Raw genomic sequence first — 21,900 nt, 5'->3', positions numbered from 1 at the left:
GCATATCCCAGTTTTGAGCTCTTAGAATTGTACAGATTTTTAAGACACTTTTAAAGAGTGTGCTAAAAATGCTTAAGATGTAATGTTAAACCAGACAAGTAAATCATTCAGTGTTCAGAGACAAGGAGCAAAACCACCAGCAGAACTATGGTAAGACATTCATCACAACTATGTCTGAGAGGGAAGACCCAGCAAGACATTTGTTAGCTTTATTGGAGGTTTATGTATCAATATTTATGCCTTACCTTGGCTCCCCACCACCACCACTAAAAAAAAACAAAACAAAACAAAACCTGATTCAGTACATCTGTCCAAATGTTACTTCTTGGCTTGAAATCTTCTTGATTGCCTTGTTTCGGATATGAAGTTCATACATTACAACACAGCCTGCAGGTCTAGTGTGATCCAGCTCGCTTTGTGTCTCTGAGAGGCTTCTTAGAGCCTTCTCTGCACCCACACCAGCATTCTGCTACACCTCCTCAGGTCATGGCACCAAAGTCACTTCCTCCCAGAGCCCTCAGCCCCCACTAGGCCAGGCCTCCCCTCCCCACACCGGCAGCTGTTTGTTCCATGGGGCTACACACATTTGTACCCCTAGCACCTTGGCCCATGCTAGGGCTCAGCAAGCGTTCATCATCTGGCCCCTGACTGTTGATTAATTTTACACGAACATTTGTAATGCTTTCCTGGACTTTTCCAACATTCTCAAATGGGCCAAAGACATCGTAATCTGTCACATCAAAAAGGAAATCAAATAGGAATTTTCCCTAGGGCACTAAAAAGAACAATTTGATTTGCAAAAATCTGATTTATGCACTTTCCAATTATACATCTTGTATGTAAAGCAAGTCTCAATTCGGAGCGCTCACTCCCAAAGCTCAAACCCGGAGGCCTCGTTTCCCGAGGCCAAGATGGCGTGGGGAGGTAGGGGCGGCAGGAGGCCTCTGCGGACCAGCAGTGGATTTCTGCAGCGTGACTTCCCCAGTGCCACACCCATCTGAGAGCTCTCCCTTCCAGTCTTGATGCCAGATAATGACCCTCATGGACTGCCAGCATTGCACGAAGGCTCCAAGTCAACATCCTTCCCAGATTCCAGCAGCAGGGCAACAAGACTGGCAGTTGTTCAGAGCAGGACACCTTAAGGGACGGGATGGATGGGGGACCTAGGCCACCTGGGCCTGTCCGCTTCTACAGCCTCCATCCTTATCCTTCTTTCCTTCCTGGACCTTTGTATCTTCTGTATCTTCCGCCCTCATTTATACTGCATTCTTCTTCTCAATACATGGAACCCACTCATTTGCCCTGTTCTCCCACTTAGAAAATGAGCCCCATTGTATTGCAATAAGATGTACAAGTTGTTATGATGAAAAATGAACTTTACAACTTTGGCCGGAGGTGGAGAGGGTTGGGGGGGGAGCGTTGGAGATGGGAAGGGATGAGAAGGGGAAACAAAGGAGGAGGCAACAGTGCTTGATAAGAAATGTACTAGTTACCTTGCCCATGTAATTGTAACCCCTCTGTATGTTATTTTCACAATAGAAAGAAAGAAAGAAAGAAAGAAAGAAAGAAAGAAAGAAAGAAAGAAAGAAAGAAAGAAAGAAAGAAAGAAAGAAAGAAAGAGAATGAGCCCCAGGCAGAAAGGCTTTCCTTAGGCACTTCTGAATTGCCTGCTCTTTGCCCAGTGCCAGATACATAACAGGTGCCCAATAAATGTTCATCTAAGACCAGATGAATTCAGTTGGGGGAGGGCACTGAGCCTGCTTAGGTAGCAATTGTGGGCCAGCCACTGTCTGTGTGTCTTCTCACTGATCACCCTCTAATCACCAGGTAGAGATCCACCACCTCATCTGGGGACCAGAAAACTAAGGCCCATTTCCTTCAGTCAGCATCTATGTACCTAATGCTCTGCCTACATATCTCTATCTATCTATCTATCTATCTACATACAATCTATCTGTGTATCATCTATCTACATACAATCTACTATCTACATATCATCTAGCTAGCTAGCTCCTCATCATCTGCATCTACCAATAATCCATCTACATCTAGCTGTCTATCTATCTATCTATCTATCTATCTATCTATCTATCTATCTATCTATCTATCTATCTGTCTGTCTGTCTGTCTGTCTGTCTGTCTGTCTGTCTGTCTGTCTGTCTGTCTGTCTGTCTGTCTATCTATCTATCTATCCATCTATCTATCTATCTATCCAGCCTATCATCTGTTTTGGTGGTACTGGGGTTTGGACTATAGGCCTTGTCCTTGCTAGGCAGGCAGTTGGTTACTTGAACCATGTTCCCAGTGGGTTTTATTTTCCTTCCTGTTTTTGTTTTTGTTTTGTTGGTACGGGATCTTAACTCAGAAGGGCCTAGATATTCTCCCTTAGTTTTTTCACTCAAGGCTGGTGCTCTACCACTGAGCTACACAACTTCACTTCCAGCTTTTGCTTGTTAATGGGAGATAGGAGTCTCATAGAATTTTCTGCCCAGGATTGAAGTTCGATCCTCAAATCTCAGCCTCTTGAGTATCTAGGATTACAGGCATGAGCCACCAGTGCTGGGCTAGTTTACTTTTTTTGGGGGGGGGTGCTGGTCCTGGGGTTTGAACTCAGGGCCTTGGTGCTGTCCCTGACATTTCATGCTCAAGGCTAGCACTCTCCCACTTGAGCTACAGCTCCACTTCTGGCCTTGGTGGGTGATTAGAGAGAAGAGTTTCATGGACTTTTCTGACTGTACTTGCTTTGAACCATGATCCTCAGACCTCAGCTTCCTAAGTATCTAGGATTACAGGTATGAACCTCAAGTACCTGGCTCTAGTTTGTTTTTTGAGATAGAATCTTGCACTAACTTTGTCCAGGCTGGCATCTCTGAAGGTACCTCCTGAGTAGCTGGTATTATAGGCATCACAAACACACACACACACACACACACACACACACACACACACACACACACACACACACACACACACTACTCAACTGGGTCCTGTTATCATTTATGATGGATGTAGATTAGATAGGATGATGTATCAGCTCTTAAAAGGACAAAGATCTTACAATATTACCAACAGCATATTATGGAGGGAAAATAAATCCTGGAGAGGTCTCAGCCCCTTCTATGGCTGGTTAGCAGAGTTGGGACCACATTTAGACCTTCAGGCTCTGGGCTGTCAATGGAGTCCACACATTGCATGATACTACCAGTATCCCAAAGCACCCAGCTTCCAGCCCTGGGGAGGGTCCTGCAGGAGCCTGGAGCTGCCAGGAAAACTTGAGAGGAAGATGAGGCTTATGTTCAGAAGGCATACTTCCTGCCAAAGGTGATGAAGGAGCTTAGGACCCCTGGAGATCAAGATAAATGGGCTTGACTCCAGTTAGACAGAGACAAGACAAAGCGTGCAGGAGCATGCTGTGGATGGGAATTTACATACCGGAGGAGTAATTATAAACCTTTGTTACAAACCTCCCTGGCTAATGGGAGGTGCCGCAGAGTCAGAGCAGGAATCAAGAACGCCCAGATGATATCTATTAGGGAACCATCATTCCTGACATTGTTGGAGGGATTTTCTTGTCCTCACTCTGGGGCCTTTAATTAGCAGACAATCCTCCATCTCTGGGTTGGCTCCTGTGAAGGGGTTGGAGCTGAAGGGCGCCAGGCACCTTAGGATGGGGTGTGGGGGTGTGGAGGGGTGGGTAAGGACTACAATTGAGATCTCAGGATTCATAATGATTGTCATGATCATTATGATAGGACTTTTCTGGCCAGTGATGGCGTATGGGGTTGTCATGGAAACAGCGCACTTATTAGTGACATGCTTTTTCAAGGTTTCCTGGGAGCTGGAATTCTTAGCCGATGGATGCTGCCTGCCCTGCGATCCTCGCATTGCAGCCTGGGCAACAGGGACAAAGGATCAGGGCTCTGGAACACTCGTGGTGCTTTCATTCCTCTTCTACCTCTGTCCCACTCTGTCTCCACAGTTCATGAAGATGATCTGTGGAGGCCTCTGGGGTGTGGACAAGTTCTATGTTGTCATCTGAGTGGTGGTCCCACAGGGTGTGTGTGTGTGTGTGTGTGTGTGTGTGAAGACTTGCTGAACTTCATGCTTTAGATAAGGACACATTATAACATGTATACTCTAGCCCTATGAAAATAGTTGTTTAGGGCTGGGAAGGTGGCTCAGGGGTAGAGCTCTTGCATTGCATGCAGGAGGCCCTGGGTTCGATTCATCAGAACCACATAGGCAGAAAAAGCCGGAAGTGGCACTGTGGCTCAAGTGGTAGAGCGCTAGCCTTGAGCTGAAGAGATGAGGGACAGCACTCAGGCCCAGAGTTCAGGCCCCACGGCTGGCAAAAATAAATAAATAAAATAAAAGAAGAAGAAAAAGTCTTGTTTTTTCCTTTCTTTTCCCTCCCTCTCTCCCTCCCTCCCTCCTTCCTTCTATCCCTCCCTGCCTCCCTTTCTTCCTCCTTCCTTTCTTCCCTTCTTCCTTCCTTCCTTTCTTCTTTCTCTTTTTTCTCTCTCTCCCTCCCTCCCTATCCCTCCCTTTTTCCTTCCCTCTCCCTTCCTTTCCCTCCCTCTCCCTTTCTTCCCTCTCTCTCCCTCCCTCCCTCTCTCTCCCTCCCCCTTTCTTCCTCCCTCCCCCTCTCTCCTTCTTTCTCCCTCCTCCTCTCCTTCCCTCTCTCTCCCTCCCTCTCCCTCTTTCTCTCTTTGTTCTGGTACTAGGCTTGAACCCAGGGTCTGGGTGCTGTCTTTAAGCTTATTCACTCAAAGCTGGCACTCTACCACTTGAGCCATACCTCTACTTCCAACTCTTTGGTGATTCTTTGGAGATGAGAGTCTCATGGACTTTCCTGCCCAGGCTGGCTTTGAACCACAATCCTCAGATCAGTCTCCTGAGTAGCTAGGATTACAGACATGAACTACTATCACCCAGCCACACTTCCTTTTCTAACATGACCTGTGTGTGTGTGTGTGTGTGTGTGTGTGTGTGTGTGTGTGTGTCTGTGTGAATGATGACCATATGTGTGTATATAAAATGCATGTTTGTGGGTGGATATAGATATTCATCTTCTAGCACTCTTTTATGCAAAAGGTCTTTTCTCTCCAGGGATCGAGGCTTATGTATATGCACACATATGCGAACACATGCACGCGCATGCGCACAAACACACACATACATACATACACATAAGCAGCATCTTTTATTTATTGTACTGTAGAAGCAGGAAGTTATACAGGTTTATTAGGGACTAAGCAAATTCCAAGTAAATTGGATAAATGTTTTGGGTTTTTTTTTTCTTTAAAGCACACAAAGTAACTCTTAAATCACTAATACATTTCAGAACACCACATGAGACCTGGGGGCTGTGCTCAAAGGGGTGGGCTCAAAGCATCCATTTCCTTTCCCATCCAGCCCCATCTCCTAGATCTACACACCCAAATATAGTGTCTGAGGATGGGAGGGGGAAGATAAAGAGAGAGGGGGGGGCAAACCCAGGCACCAAGAGGTCTTTGCCTCTAGTTCTGGAATATTTGAAGAACTTCATTTGGCCTCAGACACTCCATCATTTCATTCATCTTCCTGGTTTTACTTGGAGACATGAAGATGAAGGAATCACCATGAGGGTTGAGGGGCCTTTCTTCCTTTCTAGCTGTTGCTTTTGGATTCCCTCACCCAATGCCCAGGGCATATGCTGGGCCAGATGGCTCGGGCTCCTGGCAGTCAACTCTGCTGCTTGAGAGCATGCTTGTACTTAACCTCATCAACTGCACTGGGTTTCAGTTCATCGTGGGGTAGAAGTGAGATACCGATCAGTTTAATTAGTTTAATGAGGGCTGTGGGAACTGGTCCACATTTTGAATTTGTTGCACAGAACAAATTGGTCTGACTGTGCCTCACATATTTCAGCCTTCAGAAGGGAAAGAGCTCGCTCTCTCCCTCCCTTCTTCCCTCCTCGCCTCCCTGATCACCTCGGAAGGGTCTTTCTCTCACTGTCTCTGAAGGAGGTGGGTGCTGTCCAGGGTGCTGCCCAGGGTGCTGTCCAGGGTACTGACAAACCAACGGTCAGGGGCTCTGCACTTCCTTTGGATTGCTTAAAACTTTGGCAACGCAGAGGGTCCAGACTGGATATTTAAGCCACAAGAAAGCCTGGACTCTCATATCAGAATTCCTGCTCAATAAAAGGCAGTGTTTATACTTTTTTACCTAACAGGTAGTTTCAAAGTGGGATGCCAGGGAGATCTTTAGGAGTTTCAGGGGGGAGGCCATGTTTGGATGTCTCTGTGTTTTCTGCCTTGCTTTTCGGTTCTGTTCTGTGTATGTTTGTCTTCTGGGACATTTATTTGCTATCTGCATGGGGAAGGCTCGGTTTTCTCTTGAGAAGGACAGGATCAGTATGGCTTTGGAGATCATAGATGTGCAGGTACCAAGAACACATCCCTGGCTTCCTGGAGTTGGGGATGGAGGGACGCAGGGGCAGAGTGAAGGAATCGTGAGCAAAAGCTTCCGACAGTAGTTTAGAAACCTAGGAATCAGAGCCAAGCAGTGGGCCTGTTGGCAGGGGTCCCCATCGCTGGTCCCAGAGGAATGCTAGGCCCTGAGGCCGAAGAAAAGGGGCTGGGCGTGGATGGTCTGCGGCCAATGCTGGACTGCGCGTGGGGGGACAGGGCACACACAGCGGGATGAGGGAGAGGGTCTTGTGAGAGGCTCCTGACTCAACTCCATCCTGGCAGGAAGGGGGCGCTTACGCTTCAAAGAGCTCTTGGGAGTAGGCACTGGGGTCCTCCTGAGACCGAGTCACCACCTTGAACTGGCGCCTGAGGAAACCGCCATAGCGCTTCTGGTTGTCCCATTTCAGCTTGGGACGGATACGCCTTAAGAAGCCCCCATAGCGCTTGTACAGATCCTCGTGGCCCACCCCATCCCCTTCTCCGTCCCCCTTCCCAGCCACCTCTGAGCTCCTCTTGGGGTATTTGCGCAAAAACCCCCCATAGCGTTTGACCTGCTCCTTGGCAGGCTCCTCTCCAAAATCAAGCACGCCATTGCCTGGCAGGCCTTCCTCCACCTGCTCCGGATCCTCACCCTCCCCGAGCCCCTCCCAGAGACTTCTGAGGCTCTCCTTTGCTGGGGTGCTGGGGAGATCTCTGCTTTTCTCCAGCTCCTTCAGGAAGGGGCTCAGGAGCCGGGCCAGCTGGCTGTAATCTTCTTCCAACTTTGCCTTGCTCTGCAAACCATCATCACCTCGCAGCCCACGGGCAGAAGAGGACAGGAAACCCTGGCACCTGCTCCACTCCTCGGAGGGCCACAGAGAGGTCTGACATTCCAAGGAGCAAATCTGCAAAAGACCCAGACACCACGGTGGGTAATGTCACCTGCATCAAAAGAAAAGTCTCAAAACACAGGCATTGCCCTGCTGTCCCCGCCCAGCCCCTCTTCCAATGTCTGGGCAAATCAAAATGAGCCACCTTGGCTAAGCCCCTGGCTACCCATTTGGAGGCTCCCCAGGGTACATAAAGGTGGGCGACTTGGTGCCAGTGTGTCAGATGAGAAAACACACTCGGAGCCGCTTTCGACGTTCCCAGGGCTACAGGTGGCCATGCTAAAACTTCTCAGTGAGGATGATGTAAGACTTCATACACAGAGGCTGGGCAGTGCAAATGTCAGGAAGGTTTTGTGTGAGGGGCACGGGAGGGCTCATCAGGCCAGGGTGGAGAGGATGCAACTACATGTGATGACCGGGGCTCATGATAGCAGCAGGACAGTACTGAGGCTTGAACCCTGGCTGTCCAATGCATGAGCTCTTGTCCAACCTCCAGCCGCACACCCCAGCTAAGAGACTCCAAGACCTCGGGGAGGGGCTGTCAACAGATCATGAAAGTTAGCAGTGATGGGGACAGCTCTCCAGGAGAGTGACTAGGTAGGGGTGGGGCATCAACCCCAGAGTGAGAACCCTGGGAAAATGGTCACAGAGCAACTGACTGCAAAGCCGGCACCTCATGAACAACACCCTGTTGCCAGGCATCCGGCTCCCTGGAAACCTAAGCTGGTCCTGGCTGAAGGAAGCCCATGGTGACAAGGACTGGGGCACAGATGGGAGCTAGAAAACACCTGGTAGCCAGCTGTCCACAGGGCAGGACAAGCCTTGCAGGGGTGGTTATGAGTTCAGGTCAGGTACCGCTGGCCCAACACGTGAGCTCTCCCCTCTGGGCTCCATATAAGCAGGACCAGGGCCCAGAAGTGCCTTGCTTGGAACCTACCAGGGGGTTGATGGGGTTGGCATCATTTTGGGTCTTCACCGCACATAGGGAGCAGGGGGACAGACAATCCTCTGTGGCTGCGGTGGGGAACATGAGGAGACAGGCCGCCATTGCCAGTCCCTGCCACATCATTCTGCCTCCTTTCCTGCAGAGAGGGAGAAGGACAAAGCTGTGAGATCTGGTTGTGCTCTGAGAGGCAAGTCCTGGACTGCCATAGCCACCTCTCACTCGTGTCCAGAGCACTGCAAGGTAAGCATCCTCCTTCCCATTGGAGAGAGTCCAGGGAATGGAGGCTCAGGGAATGAGAGGGAGGCCAAAGCAGAGGATCAAGGAAGGATCGGCAAGAGCAAGGTGCCTTCTGGAAGCTTCATGCATTCACAGTCTGTGAAACCGTTCAGCAAGGTAGGAGGTGCTACCTTCATTTGACTCTTGGGGAAGTTGAGGCACAGGGAGAGAAGGGATGGTGCATGGATAGGAAGCAGAAAAGCCAGGACTTGGTCTGTTCAACTTCAAACCCTGCTTTGATCATATACCAAGTGGAAAGATGCATGCTTTTCTGGGTTCTCTGGAGACCTCTTTGTGTTGGTGTTGGTCCTCTGGGTCCTGAGCAAGTTTTCATTTTTTTTTCTTTTTTCCCACAGACTTTCCCAGTGCTGAGGGTGGAACCCAGGGCCACGTGCATGCTGGGAATACACTCTACCACGGGGCTCCACTTCCAGCTTCCTTTCTGCTTTGCGGTCTGAAAATTTCCTTGCCTACCCCTGGACTGCTACCTACACTGCTACCAACCTATACTGCTCCCCCTCCCTGTCAGATCCTTCTCTGATCTCATCTTCAAATACTCTACTCAGCATATGACTTCTATGATCAGACCCACCAAGTAATCAGGCCTGGTCCTTCTGCCTCAATCAAGGGCACCCTTGGTTCCACCCTCTACCCCAGCACTCAACTCTGAGATAGACACCACATGACTTGCTTGTAATTCCCTTGATGAAGCCATCAGGCTTGGTCCCACTTCTGGGCCTTTGCACATGCTATTCTTCTCCTCTTGTTACCTGTCATTTAAGTCCTAGATTTGACATCATTGGCTCCAGGTGTGGAGAGGACCCAACTTCCTATTCTCCCAATAACTGTGCAGCTTTTGTTCCATCATTAGTTGTCTAAACATCTGAACTCTAGCTCTGTGAGGCTGGGGCCATGTCATCTCTTGTCTGTAATGCTTCCTCTGTGTTCCTCAAAGAAGCCACGCTTCTTCCTGCCTCAGGACCTTCACTCTTCTCTCTCTCTCTCTCTCTCTCTCTCTCTCTCTCTCTCTCTCTCTCTCTCTCTCTCTCTCTCTCTCTCTCTCTCTCTGTCCCTGTCTCTCTGTTTCTCTCTGTGTGTCTCTCTCTGTCTCTGTGTGTCTCTGTCTCTGTGTGTCTCTGTGTCTCTGTCTGTGTCTCTGTCTCTGTCTCTCTGTCTCTCTCACACACACACACACATACACACACACACACACACACACACACACACACACACACACACACACAGAGGCCAGTACTGGGGCTTGGACTCAGGGCCTGAGCAGTGTCCCTTAGTTTTTACCTTCAGGCTGCTGTTCTACTACTTGAGCCACACCTCCACTTCCAGCTTGTTTTGGGTGGTTAATTGAAGCTAAGAGTTATAGGATTTTGCTACCCATGGTGGTTTCAGACCACAATCCCCAGGGCTCAGCCTCTTGAGTAGCTAGGATTTGCAGATGTGAATTAATTAAATATCACATGGCCAGTGAGGCAGGTGCTGGTTGATTTTCCTCACAGCCCTCAGCACCTTGTTTGATATTTGTTTGTTGGTGCTGACAATTACCATTCCCTACCAGAACGTTGGCTTTTGAGGGCACAAACCTTAGCTGTCATATCCCTTGCCATGTCCCAGCCATTAGAACACTGGCCAGCACACAGTAGGGCCTCAACAAACACTTGGAAGATGAGTTGATGAGTCCTGAGAAGTCTGTTAAAAGTGGTGCCTTTCATAGTTGACTCCCGGTGTGCTAAACACAAAGACTGCAAGCCAATCTTGTAGGTGAAGTATGCAGCTCCCCACTGTGGAGGTGTGAGGTTCCAGAGATGCCTGCCCTGGCTGGCCAGCAGGGGGCCCTACTCTCTTTCCAGCCTGGCCTCTTACCTTTACCTCCCATCTAGAGATGGTGTCCTCCTTCCTTCCATGTTCATGCTTCCTGCAAACTACTTGGCAGCCTAGGGGCTTGGAAAATCCCACCCCAAGCCCAAGTCCCACACCATAGTGCAGAGCCAGGTCTCTTCTCCAAAAGTTCACCGTGGGTTTCCCTAAGAAAACAGGCCTAATAACGATCCTAGTTTCCATACATTAACCTCAACTTCTAGAAGCCTCTGTGTCTGTTACCAGAAGAAAGGTGGGCACTTCCATTGCAGCCAAATGCCCAGACATACCTGAGTGGCAAAGCTGGAGAGCTGGGTCAGGAAGCTGTATGCACAGGCACTTCACTGGTACACCAGACTCAGTCTACCCACCCACAGTGAGGGGGAGCCTCATCACCCCCGCTTTAGAGATAAGGAAACACTATCCAGAGGTGCTGGCAGATCTGCGGAGGTCATGGGGCTCAGGCCCACAGACCTCTCTTGGGTTTTGGAGACATTTCAAGGAAGCTCAGAGTGGAAACTCTCAGGGCAATGGCCTCGGGTCACCCTGAGTGTCTTTGCTGCCCTTGGGCTCTCTAGCTGCTCTATCAGTGGCTGAGCCGATTAGAGTTCCAAGCCAGTGAGCTGCACTGTTTACCAGGAGACACAAAGCAGGCGGCCCCATGTTTTCTCTGATACCAGTGATGGCTGGGCTGGCCTGTTATAGGATTAGAGTGAATTAACTCCCTGGGGAGGGGAGCCTGTGCCACTCTGTAACTCCTGAGGCCTCCCTCGCTGCTAGGTAAGAGAGGCCACCTGTCTATCCTGGGCAAAACTGGCACCAGGATCATTCACTTTCTAATAATGATACAGCCAACGGGTGGCAATGAAGTATCCACGGTGCTCTGAGCAACCCGCCTGGGTGAACTCACTCACAGGCATGCCCAGCAATGCCAGAGACTGGGTGCTACCACTGTGTCCATTCACCACAAGGAAGCTGATGCCTGCCAAGACTTCTGAGCTAGGCTGCAAAGCTGGATGTGTACCCGGTAGTCTAGCTCCAGAGCTCTCCTTTTTTTATTTTTTATTTTTTGTAAGTCACAGGGCTTGAACGCTGGGCCTGGGCACTGTCCCTGAGCTTTTCAGCTCAAGGCGAGCACTCTACCACTTCAGCCACAGCACCACTTCCAGTTTTCTGGTGGTTTGGAGATGAGTCTCGTGGGCTTTCCTTCCCTGACTGGCTTTCAAACACAATCCTCAGATCTCAGCCTCCTGAGTAGGTAGGATTACAGGTGTGAGCCACCAGCACCCAGCAAGACCTCTCCTTCCTAACCCCTGACTACTGCTCAGGTCCCTTAGTCCCCTCTGCACCAGGCTTTAATTTGTTCTCCAGGGTTCATATCAGCTTCCACCTGCTTCTGGAGTGGTCACCAACCTGGTCTTCTTTGACTTGGCCCCAACAAGCTAGGGGACTCCTCTACCACAAAGCTCTGACTAAGTTCCAGCCCTGCCCCAGTCTCTACCACCTTCAAGAGGTCTGACCTCTTTAACCTGCCCTTCATGGCTCTTCTAACACAGGCATTTGCTAGGTGTCACTGTGTGCCAGGCCCAGTGCTTCATCCTGTATGTGTTTTCATGTGAGGAGTTCCTTGTTACAGATGAGGAAGCCGAGGCACAGATATCCCAGCAAGTACACTGTGTCCAGACAGCTGGGTGTAGGTCCTGCCTGACTTAGGATTCATGGGGTCACCTATGATCCCATAAGGGCCACGTGCACCGGTCACCAAGCCTTTGTCCACAGGGATCCTGTGCCTAAAGCACCTTCCTCACCTATTCATCCCCTCATCTGGCTCTCACTCTGATCTGACTCTTCAATAATCCAGTCTTAGTGGCCTCCTCCAGGAAGCTTGTTTGGATTAAACCCCTCCTTTAAGCTCTTGAATAATGACCTCTTCCTTTCCTTAGTCTACTAGCAGAAAGAACTCTTCTGAGTCTGAGGGGTGTGTGTGTGTGTGTGTGTGTGTGTGTGTGTGTGTGTGTGTGTGTGTGTGTGTGTGTGTGTGTGTGTGTGTGTGTGTGTGTATAGGTGAAAGAAGGCAATGAGATACACGGGGACTCAATTATATTGGCCCTTGAGGGCCAAGGTAGGGTTTGCATCTGTTCTAAACGTGATAATATCAAGGAAGCTTGAATGATGGCTGCATGAATAAATCGATGGGTGGATAGATGGAAATAGGAATGAATAGATGGATGGAAAGATGAATGAGTGAACTGAGGATAGATGGATAAACTGATAAGTGGATGAATGAGTGGGTGGGTGGATAAATGAGTGGATAACCTGTTGGGTTGATGAATGGGTGGGTAAATGAATGATTGGGTAGGTGGATGGGTGGATGAATGGATGGATGGGTAAATGGATGGGTGGATGGATGGGTAGATGGATGAGTAGATGGATGGATGGATGAGTGGATGGATGGATGGATGGAGTTTCAGCACCTCACACAGGGCTAGAATGAGAGTAGGCATTCTATACAAGTTTGTTAAGCAAATAAACAGGCATCATTTCTAAATTGGGATATTTTTGTGTTAAAAAAAAGGTTGACCTCCAACTTGTCTTGAAATACAAGGAGTGGAGGCACTGGGCCTGCATTCCACTGTGGTTATGGAGGGCTCACCACCTGGTCCCCATGGACTCTGAGGGCTCACTGTCTGGTAGCCACTAACTCCAAGAGACATTTGCAGCTGCAAAAGTTGGCCAGCCAGGACACAGCACCCAGGCAGCCTAGCATGGGCTCTGCTTCCCCTGGGCTTCACCAAGTCACCTGCCATCTCCCAACCAAGGCCTAAAGTACCCTGTCATGGGCTGACTCCAACAGCCTGAAGACGCTGCATGAACAAAAGGGGTGTCAGTAGGGAGGATGGAGGGAGAGGCGCTGATTCCTTCCTGGCCCAGCAGCAGTTTAGTGACATGGGCTCAGGTCCCATCCTACCACTTCTTACAACTCTACCTTTGCTGTGCCCATGTTTTCTCTTCTATGAAATGGGGATAGGGTCATGTTTCAAAGAGTTGTACAGAAAGGGATTAAATGAGACTCCATGTTTGAATCACCAAGCCTGTGCTTGGCACATCTGGGTGCTTTAAATAATTTAGTATGAAGGCTGCAGTCCAGGCTTACTTGGGCTATTGGGGATGGATGGAAAGGGGAGACGGTGAAAGGCTTGGCACACAGACCTGCAGCTGCTCCCATTCCTGACCATCCCAAGCCTGTAACAGCCACTGCCTCTCAGGGGCCTGAGAGCGGCACATCGGCCCTTTCCGTGTCTTAGTTTAAATCCTCACTGCCAGCCTGCAGCTGGGTCTGTTCATACCCAGTGTGCAGAGGAGAGGAGTCTCACTGGTCTTTGCAATGAGGAACAAAAAGTGAGCCCATGTGGCAGGTGGCAGGGTGACCCCAGAAGAGGCTTGTGTGGTCTGTGATGGAAGAACAGACTCCCCTCACAGACTTGTGGACCAGCAGGCCTCACAAAGAAAAAACTCTCCACTCTTGGCAGCTCATGTCCTTGGCCTGTACTTCAAGGGCCATGTGACACAGCTCAGGAGAGAAAAGAAAGATGGCTGATGGGGATGGGGGCCACTCTCCCCTAACAAATAAGGACAATGGGCGCATGACCTGTCCGTGGCCACCAAAAGCATCAGCTGATTGCTTACATATGCCAGCCCATCCTGTGCTCCTGCTGTCAGGAGAGAAGGCAGACTAATGTACCCCACCCCCCTCCCTTCTGCCCCCGGCTACTCCTGTGTTGGTGTCTGTGTCTCTTTTTGTTTTCTGGCCATGAAAGCATCATTAACTGTTGAAACAAAGGCTGTGAGTCCAGAAATATTTACTATCTGGCCCTTCCAGAGAAAGCATGCTGACCTGGCCTTCATTAACTTTAGAACCATCTTATGATCCAAATAGCTTTTCAGCTAATTTTCTTGGGTCTCCAGGCACGCAGACCCATTATCAAATAATAACATAGCCATCACCTGCCAGCAGGTGAGATGGGTTAATTGGGGGAGAGCCAGGCTGCATCTTGCCCTCTGTGAGCTCTGAGCTTACCTGGTGCTTTTTGCTGCTCTGTAGGCCAAAGCACAGAGGCCCAGAGGACCTGGCGAAGCTCACCTGGGAGTTTTCCTTTCCTTTGGGAGGGAAACTCATGAACTTGGGTTTTAGACACACCTTAAGTAACATCTCTGCCACAGCCTCGGTCTCCACTCTGTGAGTACGGCATCACCTCCATCTCGACCCTAAGGACTGCCTGAGATACTGTTCTTGAAAGTCTGCACACAGTAGGCTCTTCCCCACACACCAAGACCCAGAGTTCTCTAAAAAGGGTGGGGCTTCCTTCCTTCTTATCCTCTTGGTGAGATTTCTACACTATAGTCAACCAGAGCTCAGAGGAGCCTTAAGTATTTTTATTTAAAAAAAAAAGCCAGCACGGAATAATAATGGCTTGATTTAACATCACAATTATCTCTGGGAGCATTTTATTGCATATGATTATCCCTATTTGATAGAGGAGGAAATGGGAGAAGGTAGAAATGAAGTCACTTGTTTAAGGTCACGTCGTGAGTCAGGAGGGACCTGCAGAGCTAAGGCTCCCACGCCGACAACGGTGACTCTGTTGAGATATGTCACTGTTTCTGTGACCCTCCAATGACAGCCACCAAGCACGGTGCCACTGCGCTGTGCCAGGCCCCAGGACTCTGATGTATCCTCAGAGCCCGGGCTGTTGTTACAGACTCAGGCTCCTGGGACAAGCTGTAGACTCTATGACACAGTGAGCCCCAGGCCACAGAGTACATGAGAGGCACAAATAGAATTTGCTCAGTTCACAACACCCACATGCACGTGTGTGTGTGTGTGTGTGTGTGTGTGTGTGTGTGTGTGTGTGTGTGTGTAAGCCCTTTGCTGTGCATTTTATATGGATTATTTCACTTTTACCCTCAAGAGACTCCTGTGGGCTGGGAGCTATTATTCCCATTTCTCTAGTTGGAGAAAACAGGCTCAGAGAGGTAAAAGGATACAGGCCAAGAAGCGAGGACACAAAAGTGGGCTTTCAAGCCAATCTACATTCCACCAACCAACCTGAGGTGTAGGGATACACAAAACATCCTTCAGGTTACACCCCCCACACCCACGCCCACACCCACAACCTTTCACATGCCCAGAGTGAAACCATGTCAAGAGCTTTCCCTCACTGGAAATGTAAAGCTCATCCTTTCCTGTCTCCTGCAGGTTGGTAAAGGGAAGCCCGAGAGCGGAGGACAGGTTGGACTTAGGGCCATGAAGAAGAATGGATGATTGGCTTAGGGTCAAGAGGAAGGATGGCTGATTGGCCGATCGACTTGGGCAGAGAGGCTCTCCGGTTCTGAATAGAAAGCCAACGTGCAAACATCAAAGCAAAGGATCCACTTTGGGGTCGCCATGTTTCTTGGGCAGAGACAGTTAGAAAGATGCCCCTGAACTTGACAATCAATGGTCATAATGGGTGGGATTGTTTAGTTGAACTTTTAAAGGAATGTTTGTTTTGTTTTGACAGCCGGATTTGAATGGAATTCCTGCACTTTTGTCATCTGGGGAGTTAAGGGATAGGAAGAAAGGCAAATGGAGGGTTAGTCACAGAAATATAGGGATGCAGGAAAGCAAGATAGCTGTGTGCATGTGTGTGTATACATACATATATATGTAGCTATACATTCTTTATGTATGTATAGATACATACATAAAGACACTTAGAAAAGGAAGAAGAAATGGTGGAACCACATGTGAAAAAAAATTAGAGAGAAAAGTAACAATGGGAAGAAGATGAATGGGAAACAGAGGGAGAAGGTATTGGGGGTCAAGGAGGAGGGAACCAGTGGTAGCAGCTTCTGCAATATTCAGAAGGCTGTTCTGCTGTAGAAACCTCAGCCTCCATCCTCTCCCCTATTCCTCCCAAATTCCTAGACCCAACCATATAATACCTGCTCAGTAAATAAACCCTTGCCAAGCAAAGTCAAATCGGCCAGGGATAAAATATGAAGCAAATGGCAGTTCACGTCTCAATATAAACAGATGATTTATGGCGAATGTCTGCAGCTGTGGCCAACAACTCCAGCTAGTGGAGAGAATCGAGTGGCCTCAGGGAGGAGGCCAAGAGGCCATTGGCTTTCCTGTGGGGGGCCAGGAGTGGGGGGCCTGATCTGGCCTGAGGGAGATGTGGTTCCATCCTGGGGATCTGCTGCTGGGCTTACCTGGATGTTGCTGCCTGATGCTCCTGCCCTCCACCGTGACCAGCTCTGTCTCAATGAAATTGTTTTAGCGCCTTGTCAGACACACTGAGATTAGTCAACCGCTTCTGGGCTGAGATGAGCGGAAATGGTGTAAGAAATCATCGGTGACTACACATTCGCCAACCCACATGGAAATCAGACCAGCAACTATTGATTCCTCTTAGAATGATGGATGGTATGTAATAAAGACAATTGTGCCAGGGTGGCCCAAGGAGGTTAGGTGGGTGGTGGGAGGGGATGGAGGAGAATCCTCTGGGGAAAGGGCTGCATGATCCCCAGGAAACAGATGAAGGGAGGAAGTCTTAGGAAAGAATGGGATGAACAACTGAGGACCTCATAAAAAATTGCATGTGTGTAGAGGGGGAGTGTCCAGCTCTGCCATTTTGAATCAGTGAAGACTTGACTGGTAAAGCTAACATTTACTGAATACATACTAAGTGCTCAGCATATTGCAGAACCCCACTGGAGCTTCACAAGAACTCCACAATGAATATAAAGATCGTCCTCATTCATCCAGGAAGGAAATTAAGGCTCAGAAAGGGGCAGAGCTCTCTGTCTCAAAGTCACCCAGCAAATGAGAGGTGGGAGCTGAAATTTGAACTCGGCACTGACTCACATGCTGTCAGACACCCAGCTAGATGATTATATACCTCAAAGTTCTGGCTCTCCGTTGTCCCCCCACCCCCCAAGAAGCCGTCATCATTCCCTCCCATCAGTTGTAAAGCTGATCACAAATTTCTCAAGCAGCCCAGAGCCTATCCTCATTCCTTGCATTGTCAAAGCACCGCTGCCCTTGCCACACAGCCCCGGGGACCTCTGTGACTTCCTCTTCCCCCTCCTCGTGGCTGGCAGAGACAAGAGATTCTCAGCCTCCTCACCAGACCTGTCACACCTGAGGCAAAGTGATGGGCTGCTGAAGATGGTGTCTGCAATCGCAGCCTAACTCAGCCAGCTGGGGCTGCTATAAGAGCATCACCTTGCCCCCACCTCCACCCCCACAGATTCCAAAGCCTGACCTGCAAAAATAGACAAAAAAGGTGGGGAGATTGGAGGAATCAGGGGGTGCAGGTAAGAGGCACAGGGAAGGGGGGTGCAGAGTGGAGGGGAAGGAATAGGGACAAACCCCCCCCCCCCCAACCAGGACAGAAGAGAACTGACATTCAGAGACATTTTTGTGACGGATCTTGACAGCAACTCCTGTCAAATTAGAAAGACAGCCTGGTATATTTTATCCATCCTTGTGAAAAAAAATGATGCTAATGAAGGCTTTCAGTCTGCAGGAGGGAATTGAAATCAGATCCAATAATCCAAAGAACTTCTTTTCCCCTGGGATGCTCTGAGGCTTAATTAAGGAATGTTTGTAGAGCCTTGAGCCTGAGATTCCTGGAAAAAGATACTCAGGGAAAAGTAAGCAGTCACAGATTTTACCATTCAAGCCTGGAGTTGTCAGCAGGAATTTTTTTTAGGGGGAGGGGGATCTTCCGAGGTTCCTCAGCTTTTTCTTTCTTTTTCTTTTTCTTTTTTTTTTTTGCCAGAGTCAAACTTTAGGGTTCTAAAACCACTTTCTTTCCATATGGGGATATTTTTCTTTCAAAGCTGCCTGCCTGCCTGCCTGCAGGACTTAGCAGCCTCTGGCTGTAATTTACATGAAAGCAACAAGTCTTTTCCAAGTAAAATTGACAAGAAAAATCCTGTTCTGCCAGGGTCTCTTGATGTACGATCACTTTTCCGCCCTCATTTCCCAGCCTAACAAAACATTCCCCAAACTTCACTCCCTGTAAAAATGAAGCCACTCTAAACAGCCACCCCGTCAGCAATTAAGGGCTGCAATCCAAGAGGGATGAAAAGGCTGACACTGATGGATGTGACAACTTCAACCTCATTAATGTGCCCAAGCCCTTGTCCTCTAAGTCTCCAGAGCATCTTTGACCTTTAAACCCACACTGATTAGCGAAACCTCTCAGTCTGTTACTTAGGGCATCTTATTCTCCATGGACCCCCGCCCCAAAACTGGCATGGGAACTGCCGATGTGTGGCAGACAGAAAGGAGAAAAAGTCCCGAAGCTAAAACCCTTAGAGAGAGCACTGAACACCTTGTGTAAGCCAGAACCATTCAAAGCAGAAGCTCCGAAGGGCAGAGAGTCTCTCAATGTCCTGGCTTCTGTTAACAGAACGAAATACCTTTGCCACACAAGCAGACCCAAAGCAACATCCCTAACCTGAGCTCATCATCCCTCTCAAGAAAAGAGGACCAGAAGTGCCCATACGAAACCAGAGCAAGAATTCCAGTGCCCCCTGCCCAGCACCTTACCTGTGCCCAGCTTTGTCCCTGGATGGCTTCTGGCTGAACAGGTCCTATGAAGGATGGTGGCAGGTGGTCAGAGCAAGGCTCAGGGGCCACCCTGACTTCAGCTCAGGTGCCAAAGAGGTGGCTGTGAACGCTCTGGCTCCTGAAGCCCCTTAGAATGGCAATTCTGGTGCCTCTTCCCCCCTTTTATGGACTCGAGCCTCCCCCTGTTGCTCAGCCCTCGCTGAGCACAGGCTGCTTTGAGCCAATGGGGAAATAGCTCAGAGCAGTCAGAGCTCAGACCCCCAGGCCCTTCCACTCAACTCCCTGGGCCCGGCACAATAACACAATAGCTCCTCTTCTTTTCGTGATGTGGAGGAGGAAGCAGCCGTGCTGGGGGCTGGGGGTGGATTCTGGGTGTAGTGCTTGTTTGTCACTTGAAATCCGGCCACTTCAGTGTTTGTTTCCAGGAGAGGGTGACAGGAAAAGAGAGAAAGAGGTGAGGAAAGGCGGCGAAAGGAAGAGTTAGAGAAAGACGGAGCTGGAGGGGAGACACTCAAACAGAATCAGACATTCAGGTGCCAGCAGACAGCGGGTGATAAAGTTGGAGAATCAGAGCAGGGATAGAGGAACTGGGAACTGAGAGGTGATGGGAGAGACATAGGGACGGAGGCAGACAAAACTCAGGAGGCAAAGGTGATACACAGAGGGACCAGTAAGAAACAGGTAGGGAGCAGAGGAAGAGAAGAGAAGCAAGGAGGCGGACAAACTCACACAGGCATAGAGGGAAGGACACGGAGCCAGCCAGCAGCCGAGCATCCTTCTGATAATGGAAGGGAGAGAATGCTAGAAGGAGACGCGGCAGAGACAGGCACGTGTGTCGCCCTGTGTTGGTGCCATAGCAGCTCCGCACTGGCTGGTGCACGCCGGTGCTGGAATGTTTCTGTGTGTACATTTGCCGGCAAATGCCAGTTGACTCTGGTATGCACCTGAGCCCATGCCAGGCACCCCAGCCTTGGCACAGCACAGCCGTCCCCACCGCCAGGAGCTGCAGTTCTGTTTTCTTTGGCGACAGCACGAGAATGAATGTCACGAAATCCCCCTCAAAATATGCGATGAGCCTTTGCGCAGGGAGGCGGGTGGGGGGCTTGCCTGCCTTGAGCGTACCCTCAGCCCGCACCAGCTGCAGCCTGACTGCTCATGGCTTCTCACGGCTATGAATACCACCTGGATGCGGGGGAGAGGGGATCTGAGAGCTGGGAAGGAGGCACCCAACTCCTCCAACTGCAGTGGAGCAGTCCTGGGTGGGTGCCATGACTGTCAGAGGGTGTGGCTGGCTACCCATTTTATGGGCGCCTCTGTATCCCCAGGCCGGGGGAGCCAAAGATGTCAAGTTGAATCTCCAGGTCATCTGCCAGGTGAGAAAGCTGAAACTAGAGGATGGAGAAACTCGCCCCACAACAGCACAGAGCAAGTCAGGTGCCAAGCTCTTAGTTCCAAAGTCCCTGTCTGACCCCAGGCAGGAAGCCTTGATCAGTCTGTCCTGAGGGATGAGAGGGGGTGGTCCTTCCTCTGAGACTTAGTCTTGCACACTGTAGAAGAAAGCCACAGCTAGTAACACTAAAAGGAAGATGTGGGTTTGTCATTTGCTACTTATCTGAGTTACTATTCTTGGCCTCGGTTCACTCATCTGTAAAATGGAGGCAACAGCATCAAGCACATCACTCTTTCCTGGATGAACGGAGGTGCAACCAAGGCCCTGGCACAGCCAGCACTTGGTTTGAGGTCTGTTAGGTAGCACTGCCTTCATGATTAAGCTCTCCATTCCTGTCAGTTCTGTACACCCCACTCTCCCAAAGGCATGGTCCTCTCCTGGCACCCGTCTCCTGCACTGAGGACAATCAAACATACCTACTACATCATAGGTGCCATTGACAACAAACCAACCTGCAGCGTGGATGTCAGATTAGACAGCCAGGGCTTGGCCACACTTGAGCCTGATTTCTTGCCTAGCACCTCACTGTCACCCCAAGAATCTGGAGGATCGGGAAACGGGTTGCTTCTTGAAGGCCCAGTCTTCATGTCAGTTACTTTCTACCCACCTCACTTCCTCTCCCCATCCTAACTTCCACCTCCACAAGCTCTAGGCAATAGGAATAGACAAAGGCTCTGGGAGATGGAACACAGGGCTTCCAGGGCTGGACGCAGCTGGCACTAGATGGGGAGAGGAGAAGTGGACTTGGCATCAGACAGACCAGTAAAAGCAGCTTACTGAGGTGGAGATGTTTTAGATGCTGTTGTTTATACCATTCATGTTCCCTATCCTTTATCCAGAGTCTGCCATCGGCCTCCAGAGCAAATAGTTCACATGATGGTTTTTCTTTCCAACTACAATACTTTTTTAACACACTTGCACATCCACACATGTGTGTATACTCTCACACATGTCTCCGCCTTAGCTCTAAAGGCTCAGGGATCCTGGCAGAGGCCCTGCATGCAGCAGCACAGGGAGCAGGATGTGAGGAGGGGGTCTATGGGCTGGGCTGAGCTCACTCAAGCTTGGATATGACACTCCTGGTTATTCACTGGGTGTCAAGGGATGGACTCCTCACTCTCTAACCAAGTGCATGAGTCAGCTTCTGAAGTCAGGCCTGGGACAGGGCCTAGTACAGGTGTCAGCACCAATCCCCAGGCTCTACACAGCAACTTCCTGCTCATCAGCACATGACAACAAAATGCAAAGAATGACGAGAAGGGGGTGGAGTTGTGTTCAAGTAGCAGAGCGTTTGCCTCACAAGTGCACAAGGCAAAACTTCACCTTCTTTCCATTTGGCCTTCATTGGCAGTGCCGCTTCCTGCCCGTGCCGTACAGTTATTGTCTGTCTATTTGGCATCTACTAAGTC

At 49.7% G+C, this 21,900-nt stretch overlaps 1 protein-coding gene across 2 annotated transcripts; it reads right to left on the bottom strand.

Annotated features, from left to right (window-relative positions):
* Positions 1-5,199: 5,199 nt before the first annotated feature.
* On the bottom strand, positions 5,200-20,084 carry Pdyn (prodynorphin). 2 transcript variants are annotated; one of them, XM_070007755.1, is made up of 4 exons: positions 19,986-20,084; positions 19,021-19,064; positions 8,259-8,403; positions 5,200-7,336 (listed from the first exon to the last, which is right to left on the bottom strand). In XM_070007755.1, the coding sequence occupies exons 3-4, from the start codon at positions 8,388-8,390 to the stop codon at positions 6,746-6,748; spliced, it is 723 nt and encodes a 240-aa protein (XP_069863856.1). In that variant the 5' UTR covers positions 8,391-8,403; positions 19,021-19,064; positions 19,986-20,084; the 3' UTR covers positions 5,200-6,745. The 2 variants fall into 2 exon arrangements, with proteins under 2 accessions (XP_069863856.1, XP_069863855.1); XM_070007754.1 differs by lacking the exon at positions 19,986-20,084 and adding an exon at positions 19,771-19,815.
* Between the last annotated feature and the right edge of the window lie 1,816 nt (positions 20,085-21,900).

Source organism: Dipodomys merriami, unplaced genomic scaffold (genome assembly GCF_024711535.1).
Source record: "Dipodomys merriami isolate MVZ:Mamm:240054 unplaced genomic scaffold, mDipMer1.0.p SCAF_7, whole genome shotgun sequence".
NCBI lineage: Eukaryota > Metazoa > Chordata > Mammalia > Rodentia > Heteromyidae > Dipodomys > Dipodomys merriami.
This window is presented reverse-complemented; position numbering and strand designations above follow the sequence as displayed.